Raw genomic sequence first — 24,542 nt, forward strand, 5'->3', positions numbered from 1 at the left:
CGAGAAGTTTCTTACGAATCCTTACGAACAACGTCCGCGTCGATACACGATCGAAAGTGTACACGATAAATCGAAAACTCGATACCTCGATGCGATTGTCTCGAAACGTTCGATATTCGATGCCCACTCGAAAACTTATCGTTCGGTTATCCGGGCGTTCGATACATCGACCTTCTCGATTCTCGAAGAATCGCAATTAACGCTTTAATTATTGCGAAGCGCGATATCATCGACGTAACCAATCAAAAGGACGCTTATTGTGAATCGCTGAACGATAACCTCGCGCATGCCTTCACTTTATAAGCTCGATCGCGTAAAAAAACAGAAGGGATCTCTCTCTCGACGTTGGCACAATGACTGCCGCGGATACGTTTCGCCAGCGTGTACGCGACGGATCGCATGAAAACGCGGGGCGGAGACAAAAGTCGCTCGTGTATCACCAGCGTTATAATTAGCAGATAGTCGCAGAATACCCGTTCCGCGAGTTCGATTGCGTTCCCATCGACTTTCAACTTATCGCTCGCGCGAAACGTTTGAAAGCCCCGTTCTGCGACGTTAGCGAATTTTATTCAACCGACTGTGTGTTATTCCGTTCAATTTCTGATGAAAAATCACGAATAAAACGTTCAGGTTTCAAATTAATTCTCGTTTTATGATAACTTTAAATCAGATTTTAAAAATGATTACTAATTTTTATCAGAAATTCTAAGAGATCTTTCAAAATTAATTGTACCGTGTTTGCGAGAGAACGAATAAACGTTTCCATTGCGTTATACGTATTCGTACCGTTGAGATACTTAAGGGTTTGTATTTATTTTTATATTGTTTATGGAAGATTCTGCGAATTCCGTCGGCATGAAATCACCAAAGATTACAACACCAGACTCCTTTGTAATTAGGTCTGAACTGGACTGGTCTTGAACCTTGGAGAAGGTGTTTTATTTCAAAAGACACGAGATAAGGAACACGTGTCCCCCAGACTGACTCTAGACACCGACCTAAATATATACATTCATTATCGTTAACGTGTGGCTATTATTTATTTTATTCCCCGAATATAATTATACCTCTATCAGTTTTCTGGTTGGCCACTGCTTGCCTGCTAATATTAGAGAGAGAAACAAAACGAAAAAAACTACTTCGTAAATAGAACTGACATGCTAGCGTAGCGAAGGACGCCGGTCGAGTCCGATCGTCGACGTGCAGCTGCATTGGGAGCGGTACAACTGGGATGGGTGACCGCTTTCGGGGAAAAAAACACCGTATAATGGTTTTATTACATTATTCCATACTTCTTCGTCGGTTTCGTAATTGTGTATTACTTGGTCGTTGATATTAAAAAACAAAAGAAACAACTACTTCGTAAATAGAAGTATAAATAGTAAACAACATCTGAAGAAAAACAAAGTTACGTAAGTGCAATTACCATTATACTGTACGAATGGGGGAAAAAACTAATTCGTAAATAGAAGTAAATACAGTGTAATAAACATCTGGTAAAAAGAAAGTTATATAAGTGCAATTACTATTATAATATACGAGTACGAATAGAGGAGGGGGGCTGCTTCGTAAATAGAAGTAATCACCGCACGAGTACGAGTGTTTGGCGGAACGGGGGTGGAAGAAAGGAAGGGGTGCGAGGGGTGGAAAGTGGATCAAAGAGAAAATAGAGCCACGGAAAGGGGGTGGTGTAGAGCAGCACAACAGGTATGCACCAAGTGGAGTAGCCGAGGCTGAGGAGCGGCCTGGTGAAGAACGTAGGGGGCAGCAGCCAAGCCTCCGGGAGGGTAATTTATTTAAACGACGGCCTATCTGCACGTCTATCGGGTTGCTAGTCTCGCGGTGGTTCGCTGATAAATCTCTTTCTCTCCGCTCGTGGTGTGTCGGTACTCTTTTCTGCCTCTCGACGTGGAAAAGGAGAAGGCGGAGGGTACACTAGGAAGGCTTGTTAGTAACTTCAGCAAAGTGCCGGGCGCAACGGCCGTTTTGTTTCCCCGTTTCGTAGCTGGACCGGCGATAAGGAGTTTCGCGCAACGACCCGGACTGTAAGGACCTCAACGTGCACGTTCTTGCAGGATCGCTGAACCACGAAGAAATCCGGGTGCCATACGTCTTCGTGGAGATTAGATCGCCATATCCGCCGTGACTCGATGTTACGCCGCCGGATTTTCGATAATAAAACGACAGGATTGCGATCATTAATCTCGAAAAAGGAACCGGTTACCGTTACCTCCCCCTCGCGAGCGCCATTTTTCCCCCTCCCTGCCGCTCCAAGGGGTTAGGCGCGAAAACTAGGTCGTTCAAAATTTGACTAAACCAGAAATTATTATTCGATATTGGAAATAACGTTGATCGATTCGGAAAGTTTCGTCGTTTCGTTCCCGTGATTCCATCGACGACCGGTGTGTGTGTGTGTGTCGGAGGAGAGTGCTTGCGTTGTTCCGCGCGCTATTTAAATAGCAACCGGTGTCGGTAAAGTCAGGAATTTAGTGGCTTGCATTCGCCGGGAGCAAGTAATAAGCGTATAGCTTTAAGTTTGTTGTAAGAGCGGCCTGAACTCGACGTTAAAGTTCACGCGACTGTGACTGAAACTGTGAGAAAGTCACCCTGGAATCTCTTCTAATAAACGTAACTATACTAGCGATTCTTCAAACCTGTCCTCTCACGACCCCAGGACGCGACCCCTTTTCTTTCACCAAAAGATATATATATACTTCGGTTAAAATTACATTACGGTAACAATTTATCGACTTTTTTCTAGTGTAAAAGTTAACATAAACTCGAATAAAAGTATACAGGATGTTCGCTCACCCCTGGGAAAAACTTTAATGGGGAATTCTAGAGGCCAAAATAAGACGATAATAAAGAATACCAATTTGTTGATGGAGCCTTCGTTAAAAAGTTATTAATGTTTAATGTTCCGCCTGTACAGAATTTTTTTCTAGAAAGTGGGTAGGATTTCGGGGGTAAGTATAATGACCAAAAATGCTTGTAATTGCTCCCTGTAATTAAATATAATTTTTTTAGAAGGATTTGAAAATTTTTTTTTCCGTCGAAAAATTCCACACCTCGAATTTTTTTCTCGAAAATACGTAGGATTTCGGGGGTATGTGTAATGACCAAAAACGCTTGTAATTGACCCCTGTAATTGAAAATAATTTTTCTAGAACGGTTTGAAATCTTTGAATTTAATTGTTAATAACTTTTTAACGAAGCCTCCATCAAGAAATTGGTATTCTTGATTTTCGTCTTATTTTGGCCTCTAGAACCCCCATTAAAATTTTTCCCAAGTATATTACTATAATGTAAGACCAATAGTCCAAAGACAAAGTATCTTTTTGGTGGACGATTCGAGGCGACTAGGAGGAACGAGTAGTAAAGTTTCGTCGCAATAAATATGAGGATCGTTGTGTATATGTACCTGGACTGACCTTCCACACCGTATCGTACGCACATTATCGCGGACGATTAAACATACTCGTCGTCGAAGCTTTCACCGAACCACGGCATCGTCGGCTGTCAAGCACGCCGCGAATTCGTGTAAACACGTTTTGACAAGGCATTCGTATTTGCAGACTGCCGTAAGCACGCGCATCCTAATGTGTTTTGTCGCGAAACATCTGAGACGCGCACCGTACCGTTTACTATGCTGTTCACAATCGCGATAAAATCCAGCCACGCATTCATAAAAGCTACAAACTTTCATAAGCCTCGATCCGTGTCTAGCGCCAGTCCTCCACGAAATCTGATTGCATTCAATCGCTTTTTAACCTCTTCGACTAAGCAAAACTGTATAAATATTCGATACGATGATCGAAATATCGGAATTTAATTTTTTTAACGATGTTCCAGCGCTTGGAAAAATCTGAAAAAATTACGCATCGATAACCGTAACGAGATTGAAAAATCGTAAAAATACAAACGCGATCGATGGACAACTTCGATATATAAAATCGATATGTCTGAATTTTTTTTAAATCGTTTAAAATCATCCGGTTTGCAAAGCAAAAATTTTGTAAAAATTTCGAGTGGGAGCGTCCATGATTTTTTTCCGTAATTTTCAAAAGAAGTTTCATGCTAGTTTTGCTGCTCGAGAAAATAATAAAAGCAGAGGTTGTTTCGACCCACTGAGAAGGAGTGGTTTTTGTCAATTTAGTTGCGTAAGAGAAACGAGTCGCCTCGATGCATAAGAATATGCGATTATACAGGATATTTGTATTCAGAAGAATGCAGCGGCGATGTAGCAACGAGTAGTCGTCGGTTTTAAGAGGAACCATCGACGACGAACGCCCGATGGAAACGCCAGCGTTCGCATTTTCTCAAGACGATTCTTTCTTTTCGCGCGGATCACATGGAATTATTAATATCCAATCGAACGACCTGACAATAAACAAGCTTATCGCCCCCGACTGTCCATTCTTAATTGAAACGTATAAAAGTTGAGTGCACGATTAGTTAACGGCTCGCTGGTTAATACAATTATCGCTGGAAACTGCAGCTCGAGTATTTCGACGTTGCTTTTAATCGAAAAGTTTGTTTCTCTTCGCCGATTGAAAAATAACGATCCAATGGTATTACCATTCGAATTAACATCGAGGTTAAATCAATGTTTATTTTCACTTTGTAGCGACGAAGAAAAAAATAATTATTTTATGCAACACGGTTAACGAACGACGAATCTATTATTAACAGAAGACACATGGGGCTCGCGAGATACGAATAATATCGCTTCGACTCGAGAAATGAGAATTATCAAACTGCAACGCAGTCGCAGACTCTTCAATGGCGTACTTTATTCCGCGAACAATTTATTTTTTTCTCCCATTTAAAAATGATTTTGGATATCGATATTAAATTTTTACCAACGCCATTATTAATAGAAGGGCCAACACCCTGTTAGAAAATTATTCATAGTAATCAATTTGTTGACTGAGCCCTCGTTAAAAAGTTATCAACAATTACATTAAAAAATTACAAATCGTTCTGGAAAAATTATTTTCAGTTGCGAGGGTTAATTACGATCATTTTTGGTGAATAGACATACCTCCGAAATCCTACCCACTTTCGAGAAAAAAAATCGGGAAGGTGTTGAAATTTTTTGGCGAAAAAAAAATTTTTCAAATCGTTCTAAAAAAATTATATTTAATTACAGGGGTAAATTACAAGTATTTTTGGTTATTACATATACCCTCGAAATCCTACCCACTTTCGAGAAAAACTTGAATTTTGTTGTATGAGTCAAATTGGCTCATTTCAGTAAAAATAGGTATATAATCAACATCCGTAAATCTAGTGTTAATTATTAATAACATCGAGAATTCTCAACGTCGCAAAATAATTCACGAATTGTTAATATTAATATCGAAGTGGAGGAAAGGGGATTATCGAACCGCAACAATAAAAGTTAACGACAATAATATTTTTGTGTGAACGGTTAACGAACGACGAAACTATTATTAACAAGAGGACCACACACGCCGCTGGCGAGATGTTAATAATATCGCAACGGACTGAGAAAATGAAATTATCGGAGTTATTGTCAGTTCTTGTATCCGCCGGGCAATAAATCTGCGGACTATCTCTAACAAAGTGCTGCACTTGAAGTAACGAAGAACTCGTTCATTCATTGTCAGCTGTTGCGGGTACGCGATGACTAACTGCCATATGGAAAATTCTATGAATACGTAATCGGCACTGGCGCAGCGAAGAATTCGAAATTCCATCCGAAACGAGGCTCGAGGTCTAATCAGTCTCAGATGTTTCCTTCTTCGTCGGTTTATCTCGTGCAAATTTCGACCGCGATAAGAAAAATGAAATATCGCCCGGAGAGCACGTCCGTAAACTAATTTCGGGCTCGACTGAACGTCAAAGATAAAAATACTCGTGAAAATTCCTACATCGTACCTCCTCGACCAAAAACTTTATAGGAATACCAATTTTCCGAATTATTTAACTCGTTCGTATTGTTGTTAACCCATTCGCTGCCAAGACGAGTATACTCGTCCTACTTTCAATGTGTTATAACATACAGGCTTTTGAATAATTTTTTGTGCCCACAAATATAAATATACAAATGTAAAAGACTTGAAAAAAATACTACAAATAAAATTTATTACAAAAATTATACAACTATTATTTAAAGAGAATGATCTTTTACAGATTTAAATTAAGCAAAAATCAACTTGATCGTGTATTTGTAACAAAATTTAATAGCAACGTAATCACATATTATTAATTATCTTTATGATAGGATTTGTAACAAAGCCCAATACGTAATGGAGGTTTATCAGGACAGATCGGAAATAAATGGCAATAGGGATAGCTTCATATAATATAAGCTTGGCAGCGAATAGGTTAAATTTATTATATCGCAAATTTGAAAACAAAATTCAAGTTGCATCTTTTCTTCTATGATTCAATTTTCACATATATTTAAAAAGTCTCTAAGAATGAATAGATTGTATTAAAAGATTTCTAAGACTATTTATTAGTGAATAAAAATATTTTTTTTTAGGTTCAATTGCACTTCGTAGGTACGCAGGTTGCACCAGTCGCCGCGATGCAATTCAGTGCATACGGTTGCGAGTCGCGATTGAGTCCAGTCCACCGAACGAACCGATTTTTCGGTGTCAAGGTGTACCAGAAGACGCACACTATCGTCACGGCCTTCGTTTTGCGGTGAAACGCTAATTCATTCATAGCACGAGCCGCAAAGGTTGATAACCTGACCAACCACAATTACCACCGAAAAATCATCGTCGATCGATTACTCGAACGTGATCGTCGTGCAAAATATACCGCGTTGGCGCCGCGCGGAACATTGGAAAGGAATTCGAAAACAAATCAGAGCACGAATAACGTAAATAATCACGTCCATCCTCTGTCATATTTTTAACCCAATTAGTTCCACTCCCCCCATAGAAAACGATATCTATTTATGTGGAGACAGTATATCTTTCCTGTTTCCATATTGCTCCTGATCGAGGAAAAATTTCGATCGAATTTCGAAATAATTGCTTTGCCAAAACTATTTTCAGATCAGATTTCTTCGAGGAAATTAAATGCTTCTTGGGAAAAATTTTAATGGAGGATTCTAGAGGCCAAAATAAGACGAAAATCGAGAATACCAATTTGTTGATGGAGGCTTCGTTAAAAAGTTATTAACGTTTAAAGATCAGCCTGTAATGAATTTTTTTCTAGGAAGTGGGTAGGATTTCGGGGGTATGTCTATTCACCAAAAATTATTGTAATTGACCCCCGCAGCTAACAATATTTTTTTCAGAACGATTTGAAATATTTTAATTTCGTCGAAAAATTTCACACGTTCTCGAATTTTTTTCTAAAAAGTGGGTAGGATTTCGGGGGTATGTGTAATGACCAAAAATGATTGTAATTGATCCCTGTAATTAAATATAATTTTTCCAGAACGATTTGAAAGTTTTAAATTTAATTGTTAATAACTTTTTAACGAGGCCTCCATCAACAAATTGGTATTCTTGATTTTCGTCTTATTTTGGCCTCTAGAATCTTCCATTAAAATTTTTCCCAGGGTTGGCCGAACCTCCTGTATATTAATTAATTAAATCGTAACGAGTATCGTCTTTTTAAAATTGTGAGAAGATACAGTGAAAATATTACCCTGAATTGCACCGAGTGGCGGGAGGGGGGGAATAATCTTCGACCCTCGGTCCCGTCACGAATCATCGAGATTCGACGCGAAAAAAATCGAGATAATTGTCGATGATAGCAAAACGAAACGAAACGAAACTCTGTGGAAACGAGTCGAACCTTTTTTGCATGCATCGAGAGCGACGTGAAATTTTAATCGACTCTCGTCGCTTCCGAACAACGAAATTAACGAGAAATAATTTATATTCGCGGCAGAATACGGTTAGGATGAATATTCGCTCGGCGTTCCTGGATCGCGAGAAATTGTCAAGCGCGTCCGCTACGATCGCGGAATAATGGACGACGGGGCAGGGAAATCCATAGATAAATTTATATTTATCGCGGGACGAGTATATTTATTTCGATCGAAAATATTTGTCTGTTATTCGATCGGGAGGAAAATTGGCTAGAATAATTAAAAATGGCTCGATCGGCGACGGAAAAAATCTGTAATCTCGGCGAGCACGAGCTCCGCGTATTCGCAATTGTCGCGGGACAAATAATATTCGTTTCGCTCGGCAAGGCTGCGAATTTTTCTGTCGGTAATAATTAGAGTATGCATGAGAGACGTTGAGGCGCATCGATGCGTCGCGACGCAGAGAGAGAAACGTTGAATGTCGCGCGCGATACGATACGCGGCGAACTAAATATAAATGCGTTATTAGATACGTGTTTTAAATTCAGAACAAATAACACTTATCTGCGGCTTTTTTTTCGATATAACGCGATAAGTCGACGACTGCAAATGTAAATCAGCCGAACCTCGAAACATGGCGGGTGAACGATAACTCGAGGAAACCGAATTTTCGATATAGTTCGATTTATCGAAGAAGAAACAACTCGTCCCCGAGAAATATACGAATTTCAAGAAACACCGTGGATAGAGAAAAGGGAACAGAAAATTTGAATTTTCCCGCCTTACGAAATTTCAGATTCGACCGTCGCAAATAAATTTTGTTGATATCGTGTTTTCTCGGTCGAGAGAATCGCGTGTGTTTCGCGAAGGGATCGTCCCCTCGATGAAAGGAGGCGATATAGTTATTTTTAAACGAAACATGCACGTATTTATAATCGAATAAAAATAACGATTTGTTTATTCACCATTGAGTGTCCATTCATTTGCTCCGTCGGTGTTTTCGACTCGTAAGTCGTCGTGGCTTCTTCCGCCTGCGTCATAATCGTGGTTTCCTTTCAAAACGCGAACGCGATCAGAGCGAAGTTACCGATTGAAAATAAACCGTGCACCGTCCAACGAACGTCGCGCATCTTCGTTCTCACATTTTCGAAATGCAGGGAAATTCTCGTATCGAGAGAGCTCTGTTTCCCGACACGTTACGTATACCGCGAACGATTCCGTTTTCCTTCGACTCGTGACAGGATCGATTTCCAACGTTCGACGACGAACGAAGAGTCACACTCGGTCCGCGGCAAACAATATCACTCTTATATCGTCGTCAGAACTCATTTCTTCTTTTTGCCTCGCGTTCCACGATTACTTTTCGTTTATCGTTCCCGACGGAGCCCGCTAAAATAATCCTCGTGCGTCTCCTCTGGCCGAAGTAATACGATCCACACGCGCACAAACAAACACAAAACTGACTCCCAATATTCTTCCAGCCGCCACGAATTTTCCAGACGGCCGTCTCCGATTACGCGCAGAAACGCGAACGTTCCTCGAGAGTGTCCGTTGCGTTCGGGGAAACGTTGTTTCTGTCTCTCGAAACGTCGACGTTCCCCGCGATCGATGCCTGGTACGACGTCGCAGGCGTCCCAACGTCGAGTGTCTCGCGTCGATTAAATTTTCGCGCGACCGTTGTCCGTTTCACGACGGAAGGGAACAAAAAAAAAAAAAGAGTAACGAAAATACGGTATACTCGAGCTGTCGAACTGCGCTCGCTGGGGGGAATCGAAAACTTTGGGACCAGGACGAGATTCTGTTGACGCGACGAGCGTGATTCTTTTTTTTTTTTTTGAGTAAATTCTTTGTAGCGATTAATCGAGCCCCGGGCACCATCGAGATCCTCGACGAGCACGACGGACGGGACAATTTTTCGGGAACACGAAGGTGCAACGGAGCAAAGACAGAAAAGGAGCCGGCGCGACCGGCCGGCTTACCACACACTGACTTCTGACTGGTCGAGCTAGTAGGTGACTCCGGGGACCCCTTCCATAACGCATAGCAACTGCTCGCAAGACGACTGATAAGTTCTTGCATTCTGTTGGGTTCGACAGATCGTCCTGACGATCGCCGTGATCGACCGCCAAGCCGTGAGGGCCGCCGATGGACGACCACGCTCATTTTACGGTGGACACGCACTATCCGTGGATAGAAAACGCTTTCTGGTCTATGATTTATGTGTCACCAGTCGTTACAAACTTGAAATAAAATTAAATTTCTCTTATTAAAATTGCAAATGGTGCTCGTGCGATCGTACGAATTTATTCCATTTTATTGTATTGCAATTTAAATTCTGTTTCTCAGGATCGACGTAGCAATATTAACACTAGGTTTACGGACACTCGTTGTGCATATTTTATTTTACATTAAAATGCAATTTTTCTTTTAATTAGAGTGTACATTCGTATCATTACGTCAATTAAATCCAACATAAATTGCGTAACGTTAGGTTTAGAACCTTAATGCGTCAAATTGACGTATTCCGTAAACCTAGTGTTAAAGAGAAAGCAGAATGAAAAGATCGTTAATTCCTGATTTACAACCAAAACTTCTGTTCTACACGAACAGTATCAGTTTATGAATGTTCCTGTACGCTCGGTTACAAATTATAACTTTGTCGGTCTTAATCTTGGCTAGTTATTAATGATCGTTATTAATGAACATGGTAAATTTGCACTGATTGACCCGTGCCATAACCGTTGGGCTTAACAGATCGTACCGACGATCAGCACGAGCTTATTTTGCCATTGCATACGATAAAGATATCTCGAGATAGAAAACCCATACCGATAATAAAATTTATCTGTGCGTAACGATTCGAAATTTTGTCCAAAAAATTGGCAACATCTAATTAGGTGCTTAAATTTTTCGAAGAAAAAAAAAGAATTTCAAATCGTTCTGGAAAAATTATTTTCTGTTGGGGGGGGTCAATTACAATCATTTTTGGTGAATAGACATAACCCCGAAATCCTGCGTATTTTCGAGAAAAAAATTCAATACTGGCGAAACTTTAAACGTTAATAACTTTTTAATGAAGCCTCCATCGACAAATTGGTATTCTTTATTTTCGTCTTATTTTGGCCTCCAGAATCCCCCATTAAAATTTCCCCCAGGGGTCGCCGAGCACCCTGTACAAGTTATAAAATAAATTTAAAAAATTCTACATGTGATTTCTATATTCCCAATCTTGCTTACCAAAGTGCAATAAATTTTCCAGTAATTTGCAACAACTGCGGCAACGTTTGCAGTCGATTTATTTTTACTCGACGGTAGCAAAATAAAATACACGATCATGAACGCATAGCACACCGTAGACGAGGCAAGGTAAAACGGCATTGTGCGGCTAATTGCAGTTTTACGATCCCGATCACGAGTTTCTTTCAGCGAGAGCAGTTTCTCTACGGCAAAAGTCTTCTGCAACTGGTTACAAATTGTAAGCACATACGATGTATAGGTATTTTAGCTAGTTATTAATAAACGGCGCATGGTAAATTCCGACTGGTCGAGCTGGTAGGTAACTCCACAGACCTAACCCCTACCATAACGCATAGCAACTGCTCGCGAGGCGACTGATAAATTCCCTCGCGTTCCGTTGGGTTCGACGTATCGTTCCGACGTTAATGTCCACGCTATCTGTTCGTTCGAACAATTAACAAAATTCAGGTAACGCTCAAACTCCGGTATATTCGTAGAAAATATTCCATTCCATTACATGGATACAACTTCCAACAATCTTCACCGAATTTTTCCGATTGTAACCTCACTGTCACTTTCGGCTCTTCGAACGCCATCTCTGACGCGTCCACGAAAACCGAGACCTAACCTAACCAATCAAGCAACTGGCATACCCACTATTTGTCGCAGAGCTTATATTCACAGCCTCCTTAAAACTCAAGGGACCCCAGTTACCTTTAATTCGTCGCGTACAATTATTTATAACAATGCTTGTAAAGTAATAAACTAAAAGTAACAAACTTTAAATTCGACTGAAATTTTTTTTAAGAGGTAAAAGTAAATCTAGTCCCCCGGTCTCGAAGCTCATTTTTAGCAACGCAGATCGAAAATCTATGTCGTTCGTTTCCCCGTAACGTCGAGGGGCCGTTAGGAGGCGGTCCATTTCTCGCGTGGCGTCCGATTGCACAAACCGAACACGACTCTCCGATAACGCGATCGTAACGATTGTTCTCGCGCACGCATCGCGAGGCAATAAAACGGAACGACGGGGTTACGAAACCCGACGCGGCGCGAAGAAATCGTTGGCGAAAAGAAAACAGAAAAAAGAAAACAGAAAAAAGAAAAAAAGAAATCGGGCAACGATAATTCTACGCGTCGTCGAGCGATCGTAAATCAACGACGGACGTGATATTATTAAATTATGCGCGTTCCCGCTATTAAAGGAGTGGATCTTCTATCGATCTTATCGACCCATTTCATCGATCTTATCGCGCGACAGTACGAAACGCCCACGCGTTCGTAATCACGGCCTCAACGGTGCGCGCGACCTACGCCAACACGCACCACGGGCCTAGATAACCTCGTTTTTCAACCGCGATAAAGAGAGAAAGCTAGAACGACTTCGCGTTGAAAATAATGAAATGAGGCGTAAATGCAGCCTCTGGAATGCCCTGGCCAACCCCGCGGGCCGATGGGAGGCCCCGTAAAAGGTACGCGCTGGAGATGCATCATCGACGACCGGATAGATTCGCCAAGTGGAAGTGTTAGGGGCACGCCAGACACGATTGAATCTTTCAGGAGAATGAGATTGTCAACCACGAACCAATCTAAATTCATATCCACGATGTATATGCGCGATATTTTATTTATTTACCCGGTATCCGGGTAGCATCCACTTCCTCTACGAACGCTAAATACAGTCGTGATTCGTTAAATGAACACCAGAGCGTAACAAAATTTATGTAACGTAAAATGAACAAATGATATTCGAATCTTTTTCTTAAACGCGAGAGTTTTTTTAGAGGGGGAGAATTAATAATATTTGAGACGATTCTTATTTTACAACTGACAACTGATAAGAAAACAAGTACGTTTTTGAGCGGAGATGTTCAGACTCGAGCGCCTGAAAGTCCGGGTTCTTCGTCGGTAGCTAAATTAGCGAACGCCATGAAGTCATTAATATTCATTAAGCCTGATTTTCTGGTCCATTCCCCTCATTCTACATTGATTGCATCTATTTACCACGTTGATCCGACGGAAAATTATTAATAAAAGAAAACGACGCGGACTGTCCTGAGCTAGAATTTCCAGTTGAAATATTAGATAATTTTTCGTTATAATGGAATTGAAAAATCGTATTTCTCCGCGAGAACTGCTTAACAATAAGCAACCGGTTCCTTGGAAACGAATAGTTGCATTGACCTAGATAAAACTTCAACAAGAGACGGTATTCTTAGATATACAAGAAGCTGCCAAATACCTTCAGAACTATGCAAATAGCAAAGTCTGGATGCATTGAAATATTAAATGAACCGTCGCGAACATTAAGGATGCTCGTTTCTATTAAAAGACATTAATACCTTGTTCAAATCGGAACCCTGAAAACCGAAAATTTTCATTTTCAACGTTACATATTCAATCCCGTTCAAACCGTTTGTTCCAGGGTCGTAAAATTGTTCTGACAAATAATTTGAGAGGGGGAGCTTGTAAAATTAACGAAATTATCGAGCAAGGTAATTTAAGTTCGAGTAAAAGTGGCGTAGTTTCGGGGAGAGCCACACACGAGGGTTAATTAATTAAAATACGCGCCGTTGGAGAATATTGTTACCTTGACACGGATCCGAATGTTCGATCGGTGTTAAAAATAAAGGTAAAACGTTTCTAGGCGAAAGCGAATTAGCAGGGAAACCCAACGAACCAGAACATTGAACCCGATTCGTAAAGTGTAAGAAAGGGGACTGGCCCCCGGGTCGCAAGGAACGATATCGCTGTCGCAAGACACGGAGATACGGTTGCACGCTGTTCGTCACATGAACAGCGCATGTCGTGGGTGCACGGTGAGCAAGAAGGAGAACGAGACCAGCAATAAAGATAATTCGTGCCAACCCGAACGTGGTGACCGTGCCCGCGAATATCGTACGCAGACTGGCCCGAGACAACGAAACGCATAAACCGTCGACGAATCGCTATCCCCCGACGACGTTTCGCCATTCATTTTCATGTTTGTCACGCGTGTAATCGATCGCGCGGCCATTCACAAACGCGACTGTCGAAGGTCAGGAACGCCGAAGAAACTGGTTCGTCGAAAATTGGCAAGACGTTATGAAAACCACCTCGAACATCCCACATAACGAACCTCGAATAATAATACAATCGATAAATAAAAGTAAAATAAGTCCTGATAAATCTTCGATTCAAAAATATGGACGAAAAGGGGAATTTTATTAATATACAGGGTGTTCGGCCACACCTGAGAAACATTTTAATGGGAAAATCAAGGATACTAATTTGTTGATTGAGGCTTCGTTAAAAAGTTATAGAAACATTTCCGGCCACACGTTAGATTTTTGGTAAGGAATTTTTTTCTCGAAAGTGCGTAGGATTTCGGGGGTATGTGTAATGATAAAAAATGATTGTAATTGACCCCCGCAACTGAAAATAATTTTTTTAGAACGATTTGAAATTTTTAAATTTAATTGTTAATAACTATTTAACGAAGCCTCAGTCAACAAATTGATACTCTTGATTTTCGTCTTATTTTGGCCTCTAGAATCTCCCATTAAAATTTTTCCCAGGGTTGGCGGAACACCCTGTGTTAATATGAAATAACCGTAAAAAAAATAATGTCAAACGTCGTCGAATAAAAGCCAACGAAATTGGGGCTTTCGAAATTTTTTTTTTTAACACAATTGCGTTTAGAACTTCTCTCGAACACTGTTAATTATGAAAATTGATCTGCTGAGGACGCAAGAATTAATTAGCGGTGTCAGGAGATGTCGAAAATTATAAACGATGCGGATTCGAACCACATTTCTGTGCGTCGTGTAACAAAATCAAAGTACGCGATCTTCGGGACCGCTCTAAGCGGATTTCACCGAAGTGAAAGCCGAGACCCGGCTTTCAAATACTTCAAACTTTGCCGGAGCGAATTTCTCTGAAACGTTGTATCGCTGTCAAACAATGTCTGCTTCGAGTAATTTATATTTTCTTTGACCGCACCGGTACGTTCTATAACTCGTGATTGACTTATAGCCGACGTACCTTGAAAATCGTTCACCTACACGATCAATTTAACCTACAATTGGTAGGGTGAAATTCTCGGTCGCAACAGAGTCGTTCTCCGAACTATAAACTAGCGAATCCATGTATAAAATACGACTAATTCGAAACGATAAATTTTATTTGTTTTCCATCCACTATTTTTGCACTTTAATTCGTGAAACTGAAAATGGAGGACACGAACGGAGGACACTCAGAGATAGGACATTCCGGGAAAGTAGTCGATCGATTCTGCTCGATTCCGAGAAACACAGTTCGAGTTGGGATTCTCGGACTCGCAATCGGTTCGGTGTTATTTGTTTTAAACGTATCAGATGACACTCTATAGTTAGACTATAGGCTGAAGAGATAGTCTAATCGCCTGATCGCGATCCTGCCACTCGTTTATCCACACTCGAGCCACTACCTCGGGGCTCTTATTAAACTCGTTGACCTATAGGCATCGAAATGGCCGACTATAGCAGAATATCCATTTTTTTTATTTAGAAAGTCTAGAATTATATTCGATTATCATTCGACCCATTTCAACCCTTAGAAAAATAACAATAAGCAAACTTTTTGGTTATTCGAAACTTAACTTTCTTATAACTAACGTAACTACTATAAAAGTTTCATCACATTTTGTTGTTCAGATCAATTTATTTTCTACTTGTCTATTACTCAACTTATTTCCGTTTACAACTTAATTTTCTAGCCCGAACAAAACAAAGTCAGGGATTGGTGGAAGAACTTTATTTTTCTCTCATTTTCGGCGTGTTCGATTATAATATTTATACTCTTTCGTTTCGAACGATCGATCCTACGCCCGGGGCGAGGGCGCAAGAAAATCACACCGGTTTCAAACGGTGATGGCCGCGTGTATCGTAAATACCGAGCACGCTATATATCTAAATTTCATACATAAACTGCATGAACAGTTACAATTCATCGTGACGGACAGGCGGCCCGCAGCCTGAGACAAAGACCCGTTGTCGATAGTCGTATAAATTATTACCAAGCTATACGTGCTATAAATATTAATCTAGCCTGGCTACAAGTGTTTCCGCAATCGCGTTTCTCGACTCGCTCTAATCGTCCACGTCTCGCATGGCGTTTCACAAAAACCATGCAATCAACGCGCGCACGCTTTTCGTCAATGGTGTTACATATCACACATGTATGTGTCGAAACGTTTGGTGGACTGGGCAATGACCCGATCATCTAGTGTACAACTGGCCCAATTTCCATTACTTTGTATGCTAATGCCCCACCACTGTAGGGGCCCAATTTCTAGTATACAGGGTGTACGCAAACCCTGGGAAAAATTTTAATGGGGGATTCTAGAGGCCAAAACAAGACGAAAATCAAGAATACCAATTTGTTGATGGAGGCTTCGTTAAAAAGTTATTATAGTTTAAAGTTCCGCCCGTTCTGAATTTTTTTCTCGAAAATGCGTAGGATTTCGGGGGTATGTCTATTCACCAAAAATGATTGTAATTGACCCCCAAAGCTAACAATATTTTTTTCAGAAGGATTTGAAATATTTTAATTTCGTCGAAAAATTTCACATCTTCTCGAATTTTTTTCTTGAAAATACGTAGGATTTCGGGGGTATGTGTAATGACCAAAAATGCTTGTAATTGACCCCTGTAATTGAAAATAATTTTTCCAGAACGATTTGAAACTTTTGAATTTAATTGTTAATAACTATTTAACGAAGTCTCGCGAAAAATTAGCAGAATAATTTTTCCCTTCGTTTCGTTGATACAGACAATGTAATCTCACCGATCGTCGATGTGTTCGAAGGAATATGGACGTGTCCGTCAAACTTTTTCGTACGTAAAATCGAAATGCCAAAAGGCCTCGCCGTCGATAACCCGCGTGTAATCGGGACAAGATAAATTACGTTAATGACTTGTAAGCAGCGGTGTTGTGCCTCTGCGTGTAAACGCTGGTCGCGTGAATAATCTAATTTCAACAGTCCCCGCGATGGAGGCGAAAAAAAACGCATTACCTAATCAAACAATTCGCGAATCTGTCGGTACATTTCGTCCTCTTAACGCTGCTTAGCACTTTTAGCGTTAAACAAGCTTCTTTTTCTTTTGGAGAAGGCGTAATTTTATGTCATTTTATTTCGAAATCTCTTATTTTTAGTGCATTCGTAGAGCAAAACTAGATAAATACGAAGAATTCGTAATTATTTTATAAATTTTATTACCATGCTTTGGGATGAATAAAAAAAGGATATTTAAAACCAAAAAGTATATAAATCCAGTGTCTAATAGAGAACTGACGTCCATTTTGTCGGAAGACGCGGTTGAAATACTTGGCCCGCGGGCCTAACGGAAGCGGACGGCGGGCCGTGTCTGGCCCGCGGGCTTGGATGCTCCGCGAAAGCAACAGACTTCGGGATCGCGAGTGCGCGTCACAGGCCGGCAGTCGTGCAGGAACGCGCAACGCTAAAAATAAAATCGTTTCCTTCAAACGGCCCGCTAAAAAAGCATACCAGCGAGGTAAGACGCACGCAAGGCCAGCTCGCGGTGCGTTTCGTCCGTATCGCTCGGTCTGGTTCGAACAGGAAGGAATCTCCTGAACAGCCGGCACGAAGAAGTCCCGAGTTAAATCATTTTCGCGGCGAAAAATCGAAAAAGCGGCCGCGCGTCGTAAGAGGATCGTGCGTGTCTTCTCGCGATAGGACGTTAACATAGTCTCAAAGCTGCAAGAACACACACGACATATACGAGCAGGGAGTGGTTACCGGGTCGAACAAAGAGAGAGAAAAAAAAAAAAAGAAAAAATATACAAAAGGGAAAGAGAAGGAGAACTCGATCCTGGTCTAGGAATTTACATCGTATTACGTCGAGCGCGATGGTCAATGCCAATAGTATTTTTCCCCGCGGTCACATCGAGCTAATAATGGTCCAGTTTTGCTCGTTAGTAATGCCCGGTTGCAATTACGGGCGCTACGCTCACGGGGACACCCGGTATATCGTACGCGGAGGGTGTGGTCCCACGACGGAAAGGGAGGAAAATCTCGTTGCTCTCTTAAGACGCATTATCGTGCGTAACGCATCGTATTTCAACCTGGCCGAGTTCGAGGGGGCCTCTATCTCCCGCGAAAATAAACGTCTCGCCCGTTCCTACGTACAGGGTGAGCCGAACGACCGGGACCAAGTTCCTTTCGGGGGTCGAAACATCCACAACGTACGATCGCAATCTTTATTTCGGACAATTCCGTCGGAATAATTTTTAGTAGGAGAATCTTTCGAGGGGGTAGATATATCCAAATTTATTTTGCAATTCTTTCGATCGAATTGTTTTATGTTTCTTAATTTTCGCAAAATTAGTCATCTGCTCGGCAATAGTATGTAAAGGTTAGTTTGAGTTCGTTGTTCGTGAACAAAATTCCCTCGAAAGTGAAAAAATGTAATCGATGGTGCACGACTCACCCTGTATACGAATACCTCGTTGTCAGGGCCGCAGCCACCGGGGTCTTGTAACAATGCAAGGTGAATGTATGACGGGACCCATTACGAATGAATAACGCTTCTGAACTGGTGATTAGTATAAAGGGGATCAACTAAATTAATGAGTTAGTGCCATTTAACACGTTCACCGCCACGTTTTCTACGCCCAGAGATATCCTCGATATCTGTTCGTACTGTAACGCGAAAAATAAATATATTCGATTCATTTTGCATTATTTTTATTCGTTTAACGACACGTTGTATATTTAAAACACGCAGCTAGAAGAACTAGACAATGTTGTTTCTCTTTGAAAAATTATTATAAACTGAACGTCGAGGAAAAAATATTCTGAGAGACTCGTGTCGCCACGAACACTGACGCGTGTGTACGGATAACATCGAAGAAGCCGAAGGTTCCCAAAGAGGTTCCTAACAACGGCCAAAATTCGACGGCCAAACGTAGAGGCCCGTTAATTTCGCATGCGAACGTCGAACGACCGTAACCAGAAGTCATTGGCCGTTGCAGCCTCTGCAACCACAAGCAAAGTGCAACCCGACTGGTATGCGTCTTCGAACGCACGCGCACGAGCATGCGCAACTGCGGTCCACGCGGGCACAAATTTTTCTAACCTCGTCTCCACGAGTACGAAAAAGAAACCAATACACGATTGTGGCCCAAACTAAAAAGAATAGAAGATCCCCCATACTAACTTCGAATTTTATCAACATTGTTTGAAATATCCGGCCATTTACGGCGGCGCAGAATGCATCTTTCGCCGTGCACGCGAGAGCACAATCCTCCGTGATCTCGCAACGTCACGGAAAACATACCGCGCCCTGATAATTGGCGTTACTTATGAGAATCACCGGCCACCATAAATAACGAAAAATTAACACGTCGACGAACCGCCGGGAGGAAAACGTAAGTGAAACACACCGAACGTTTGACTTAATTGGCGCAACTGAATGGTACGATTAATTACAGATCCCACGTACACCCGTCGACCGACGATAATTGAGAACGGGGGTGAGATTCATGGCGGAACGCATAAACCATATCCGAAACCTGTATGTTCGGTTTGCTCGTTGTCACGATTTTTCATGCGTGCATCAGGTGTCTGAGATTTGCTTGGTACACAGTTTGCAACGCTGCGGAGAAAATACAACGGTGGGTAACAGGAACCGTCGAATAATCGATTCCTCGTGATTTGCTATCGATAGCACCTATAATTACTTCTCCATATAGTTGGTCGCAAAAGTATCCGCACCGTATCGAAATAAATAAACTTTCTTCATATTTCAAACCGGTGCTTGCAACTACTATTATAATTAATAATAATGGGTAGATCAGGATTATAAATCGGTGCTGGTTAATTCGAAAAGCCAGAGAAGCAAACATTTCAAAATCCTTTTTTAATTTCTTAAGATTTCTTTTATCTACGGACGAGTTAAATTTCCTTTGAAAATTGTTAAATGGCTGTATAAAAAAGAAACTAATAAATGTTTGCTTCTCGATTTGTTATTTTCTAAAAAATTGATTTGATACTTGGCGATGTGACACTTTTGCGACTTGCTGTACCGTTTTTGCCTTTCATTGGTTCAATTTGTGTCAACATTCTCTACTTAATAGATCGCGAAATGCCGTACGACAGGCTTTAAACGCTTTACTTCAAATTTTCGCATTATTTTGAGCATGTTTCCTATGTACCTTAATCGCACTACTAACCACAACCATAAACGAAACAACCACAAATTGCACTGTCGCCAAGAAACTGTTTGGTTGAATGAACTGTAAGTAGAGGCAATTTCTCTTACGGAAATAAAATAATTACTGCCACGACTGTTGATTCTGGTTTACCTCCTTCACCGATTTCTCTAAAAGGTATCGATGCAACAGGACTACGCATATTAATCAAAAATGATTTTCAATATTTGCGTCTGAATTGTAGTTTTTTTCATTTCAAAAATTTTAATAGAGGATTCTAGAGGCCAAAATAAGACGAAAATCAAGGATACCATTTTGTTGATGGAGGTTTCGTTAAAAAGTTATTAACGTTTAAAGTTCCGCTCGTACTGAATTTTTTTCTCGAAAGTGCGTAGGATTTCAGGGGTATGTGTAATGACCAAAAATGATTGTCATTGACCCCTGCAACCGAAAATAATTTTTCCAGAACGATTAGAAATTTTTGAATTTAATTGTTAATCACTTTTCAACGAAACCTCCATCAACAAATTAGTATTCTTGATTTTCGTCTTATTTTGGTCCCTAGAATCCCCCATTAAAATGTTTCCCAGAGGTGGCCGAACACCCTGTATAATGTAACTTGCAAAGACTATAAATATGTCTACGAGAAACTAGATCTTAATTACCTGCACAATGTAAAGTCTCTAACGTGTGTGCAGTGTAAACGTTTACTTAGAAGAGATTAAGTCTGAAGCGACCCGATGATGAGGCACAGGACGTTGAACAAAGTATGATCCAAGTAACTTCACGAGACTCGGAAAACAGAATGAAACCGACGAAAATAAATTCTGAACTTTAAAAATTGGAAAAGCTTATTTTTGAAATACTGTGACGTTTATGATTCACGAGGATTTTTTTCAACCGGTTACACGATAATCCCCACTTAAGCTCGCGCGTGAAACTGTACACTAACTACGCTAATCTGACGATTTTTCAACCTTTGTCGAATCACGGTTTGAACCGAGCACGGTCGTAGTTCTTTCTGCCACCATCCTGGCTCTCTCTCCGACATCTATTTCTAGAGGCAGCGAAAGGTCGATCGTCAGGTTGTTGCGAACGTCAGCGCGTCATAACGCAAGAGTTCGCGGCGTCGGACGATAAAGATTCCGGAGTCAAGAAGCCGAAAGATAAAAGAGAACGAGACAGGCCGGGGAACGCGCCGTTTAAAACGAAACGCGAATGCAAATAGGATCAGCGGAACGTATCATTTACGATACTTGTTTTTCTGGCCCGTTGAAGGGCTAATTAAAAATGACCTCAGAACGAGCATACAGGTAATTAAGTGTACACGGCGTGTCGTTACCGTTACGTAGGTCGGTACTGCGGATTTAAAATAGAAAAAAGAAATATAGTCTCTCGACGTCAATGTAATAAAATTCGTTTCTCCGTCCGCTCTCGGTCGCTTCAACGTTTCGACTGACTCGCTCGACTTTCCACTCTTTCCTTCTCGTTCCTCGCACGCTTTCTTTGTTTCCATTCGCGCCGCTCTGACCTTCGTCCTGTCGGTTCCACGCACACACGCATGCCACGCAATACTTGAGAAAACAAAGCAACTCCCTAAATAGCAATAGGTCGTCGAGAAATGAATTCTATAGAATCGCCATTGTAGAACAGATAAACCATATATCTTCAAATGCTTGACGAAAGGAAAATAATAATTATCGTACGGGGAATTTGGAAGGATTTTATAAGATTTCGTAGGATTAAGGACACCGTACGGCTCGAGAGAGATAAACGGAAGGCTAGATAAACGAAATCCGCGCATCGTTAAATTCCCGGAGCCATTCTTCCCCCCTCCCCCCTGCGGCGGAGCTGTGCGGAGAAGAACGATCCCTTCGCGATGACCTTTCCAGACTACGGGACTAGGAAACCGAGTAAAACTACTAACACGAAGCCTCGACTCGTGGGAGGAGCTTGCGCCTCGGGGTGACTTTCAACAACTACGAGAGTCTAACCGACGCATGTTCGATCGAACGCAACCCTCTGGTCCAAGGTGACCTTCGCTGACGTAATCCCTATCCACGGACAGACAGGAGATGACAAACACAGCTGACGGCGAATAGGATTACGGTTGGCGAAGTGCGTAGCCCAACGCATGCTAATTCGGGCTGATGATGTATCTCCGGGGGAGAAAAGAAGCGCCCAAAAATGGCCGCGCGACCGCCATTACGATTTGGTCACCTTTCAGCCTCTAACGATCCGATCCGAATTTGCGACTCTCTATTATTCCGAACGAAAATTATTTGCTGTCGAAATTTATCTCGAAAACATGAAAGTCAGCGCGTTAACCATGAGTTTTTTAAAGCTCGCGATCCTTCTCGAGAGATCGTAGCGCGACAACTTTATAAAGTCAATACCCCGTGTGTCAACAAGAGAGAAATCACACGATCCTGCTAAAAGCATGGAATCCTGATTCCGTTGACTTTTTTTTTGCAATCCTACTTTTCTCAGCAGGTTATGTTCGATCGTGTCGAACCCTCTCCTCCTGGCATTAGACTGTTTGTCTTTTTTTTATTCAACATTTACCAAGTCAAACACGTTGCCCAACAGTTCGTAATACGATTGCTCGATACGACAGAGATTTTTAATGGCTTTTTCGGAAGTTTTACGTAAATGTAAAAGTACACGAACCTGGCGCCGTAGGATTAATGCGGCGAATAATGAAGTCGTCGAATGGATAAATCGATCGATCCCCTTCGTAGCTTCGAGGGTTCGCCGCGGGGTCAAACTAATCGTTAGACCCAGGCGTATTTTCCCGGTTCCCGCGAAAGAGGACCAAGGAAGTCGATTGGCCGGCAACCCGAACAAATTGCGTCCCGGTGTAATGCAACGAATCGCGATTTAAAGGTCGAGGTAAGATCGACGCGATCGATTGATACGATGCCGAATCGAGGTCGTCGTTCGCGCATCAACCGCCAGGCGAACGTGAACTCACGCAGAAGGGGGATCAAGGGTCGCAGCCAGAGCCCCACAGCGGCCGCGAAGATCAAAGACTGTGGCGGCGCTGGGCTCGTTTTTACGTGTCGACAACCCGAAGCGCCAAAGAAGAATCCCCCCATCGACGACGTTACACGCGACGCACCTGGCGGATACGGGCAAATTTTATTCTTGATTACGGGCGTATCGCGATATCACATTACTGCCGCCGTGAACTCTGAACCGAAAAGGTGCCAGAGGAATCGGATACCCTGGAGCACCGATGAAAATAGGCTACGTTCACGCGAATGTAAACTTCGGGCTGTGTGTCATTTACGCTATTAAGTTACTAACTGCAAAAGTCGCGGGAACACGACGGCCTCCGAGAAACGCAACTATGCAACGCCGCGCGATCCTGCAACAAGAATCCTAGGAGAATTTAATTGGTTATTCGAGAAGCTCCTCGTGTTCGAAAGGCTAGGGTCCTACCTTTACAGGGTTGCTGGACGATCGATTTCGATCTGCTTGGTACACGCCACCGACTCAAAAATATTTTAGGTTATCCCTTAAGAGGATTATGACTGTTCAGAGGGCGCGATGATCAACGTCATTGTTACATTTATTTATTATTTGTAAAAATCTTCTCCAGGTATTGTATGTAAAGGGTTCAGGGTTTATGTTTGAATAAATTAAAAATGAAATTTGTGAACGGTCGTGCCACGTTGGAAACGGTGCTCGTCAGATATCAGGGAAGTGAAGCTGCATTGGTGCACCCCTGGGAAAAATTGTAATGGGAGATTCCAGAGACCAAAATAAGACGAAAGTCAAGAATACCAATTTGTTGATGGAGGCTTCGTTAAAAAGTTATTAACAATTAAATTCAAAAATTTCTAATCGTTCTGGAAAAATTATTTTCGGTTGCAGGGGTCAATTACAATCATTTTTGGCGAATAGACATACCCTCGAAATCCTACCCACTTTTGAGAAAAAAAATTCAGTACGAATGGAACTTTAAACGTTAATAACTTTTTAAGGAGGTCTCCATCAACAAATTGGTATTCTTGATTTTCGTCTTATTTTGGCCTCTAGAGTCCCCCATTAAAATTTTTCCCGATATTGTCTGGGAAAACTGTATTGTCAACATCCTGTATTGTCTATATTACGTTTTTCTATCGATTTTATAATTAAGTATCATTTGCCATGTAATATTAAAGAGAAAAGTACTTTATATATGAAAACAATAGTGTAATTAACAATTCAATAACCTTGTAATGTTTAGTTCTAAGTTCTATAGAACAACACACTGCAATTAACTCGATTCAATCGTGAAGCATTAAATATGTTCGTAATCTTAGGT

The 24,542-nt window shown here is 41.4% G+C and overlaps 1 protein-coding gene across 3 annotated transcripts in view; it reads right to left on the bottom strand.

Annotated features, from left to right (window-relative positions):
• Window positions 1–24,542, bottom strand: part of Gbs-76a (Glycogen binding subunit 76A) — a 72,019-nt gene that overhangs the window by 38,233 nt on the left and 9,244 nt on the right. Inside the window, exon 1 of one of the 3 annotated variants that reach the window (XM_076767343.1) lies at window positions 8,770–9,072. The exons of the other annotated variants lie outside the window; for them this stretch is intronic. Coding sequence (XP_076623458.1) covers window positions 8,770–8,844 — 75 coding nt within the window. The 5' untranslated portion in view covers window positions 8,845–9,072. Of the gene's footprint in view, window positions 1–8,769; window positions 9,073–24,542 lie in introns of those variants that run through there. 3 annotated transcript variants of the gene reach the window in all.

The sequence above is a fragment of the Colletes latitarsis genome, chromosome 6 (genome assembly GCF_051014445.1).
Source record: "Colletes latitarsis isolate SP2378_abdomen chromosome 6, iyColLati1, whole genome shotgun sequence".
NCBI classification, from domain to species: Eukaryota; Metazoa; Arthropoda; class Insecta; order Hymenoptera; family Colletidae; genus Colletes; species Colletes latitarsis.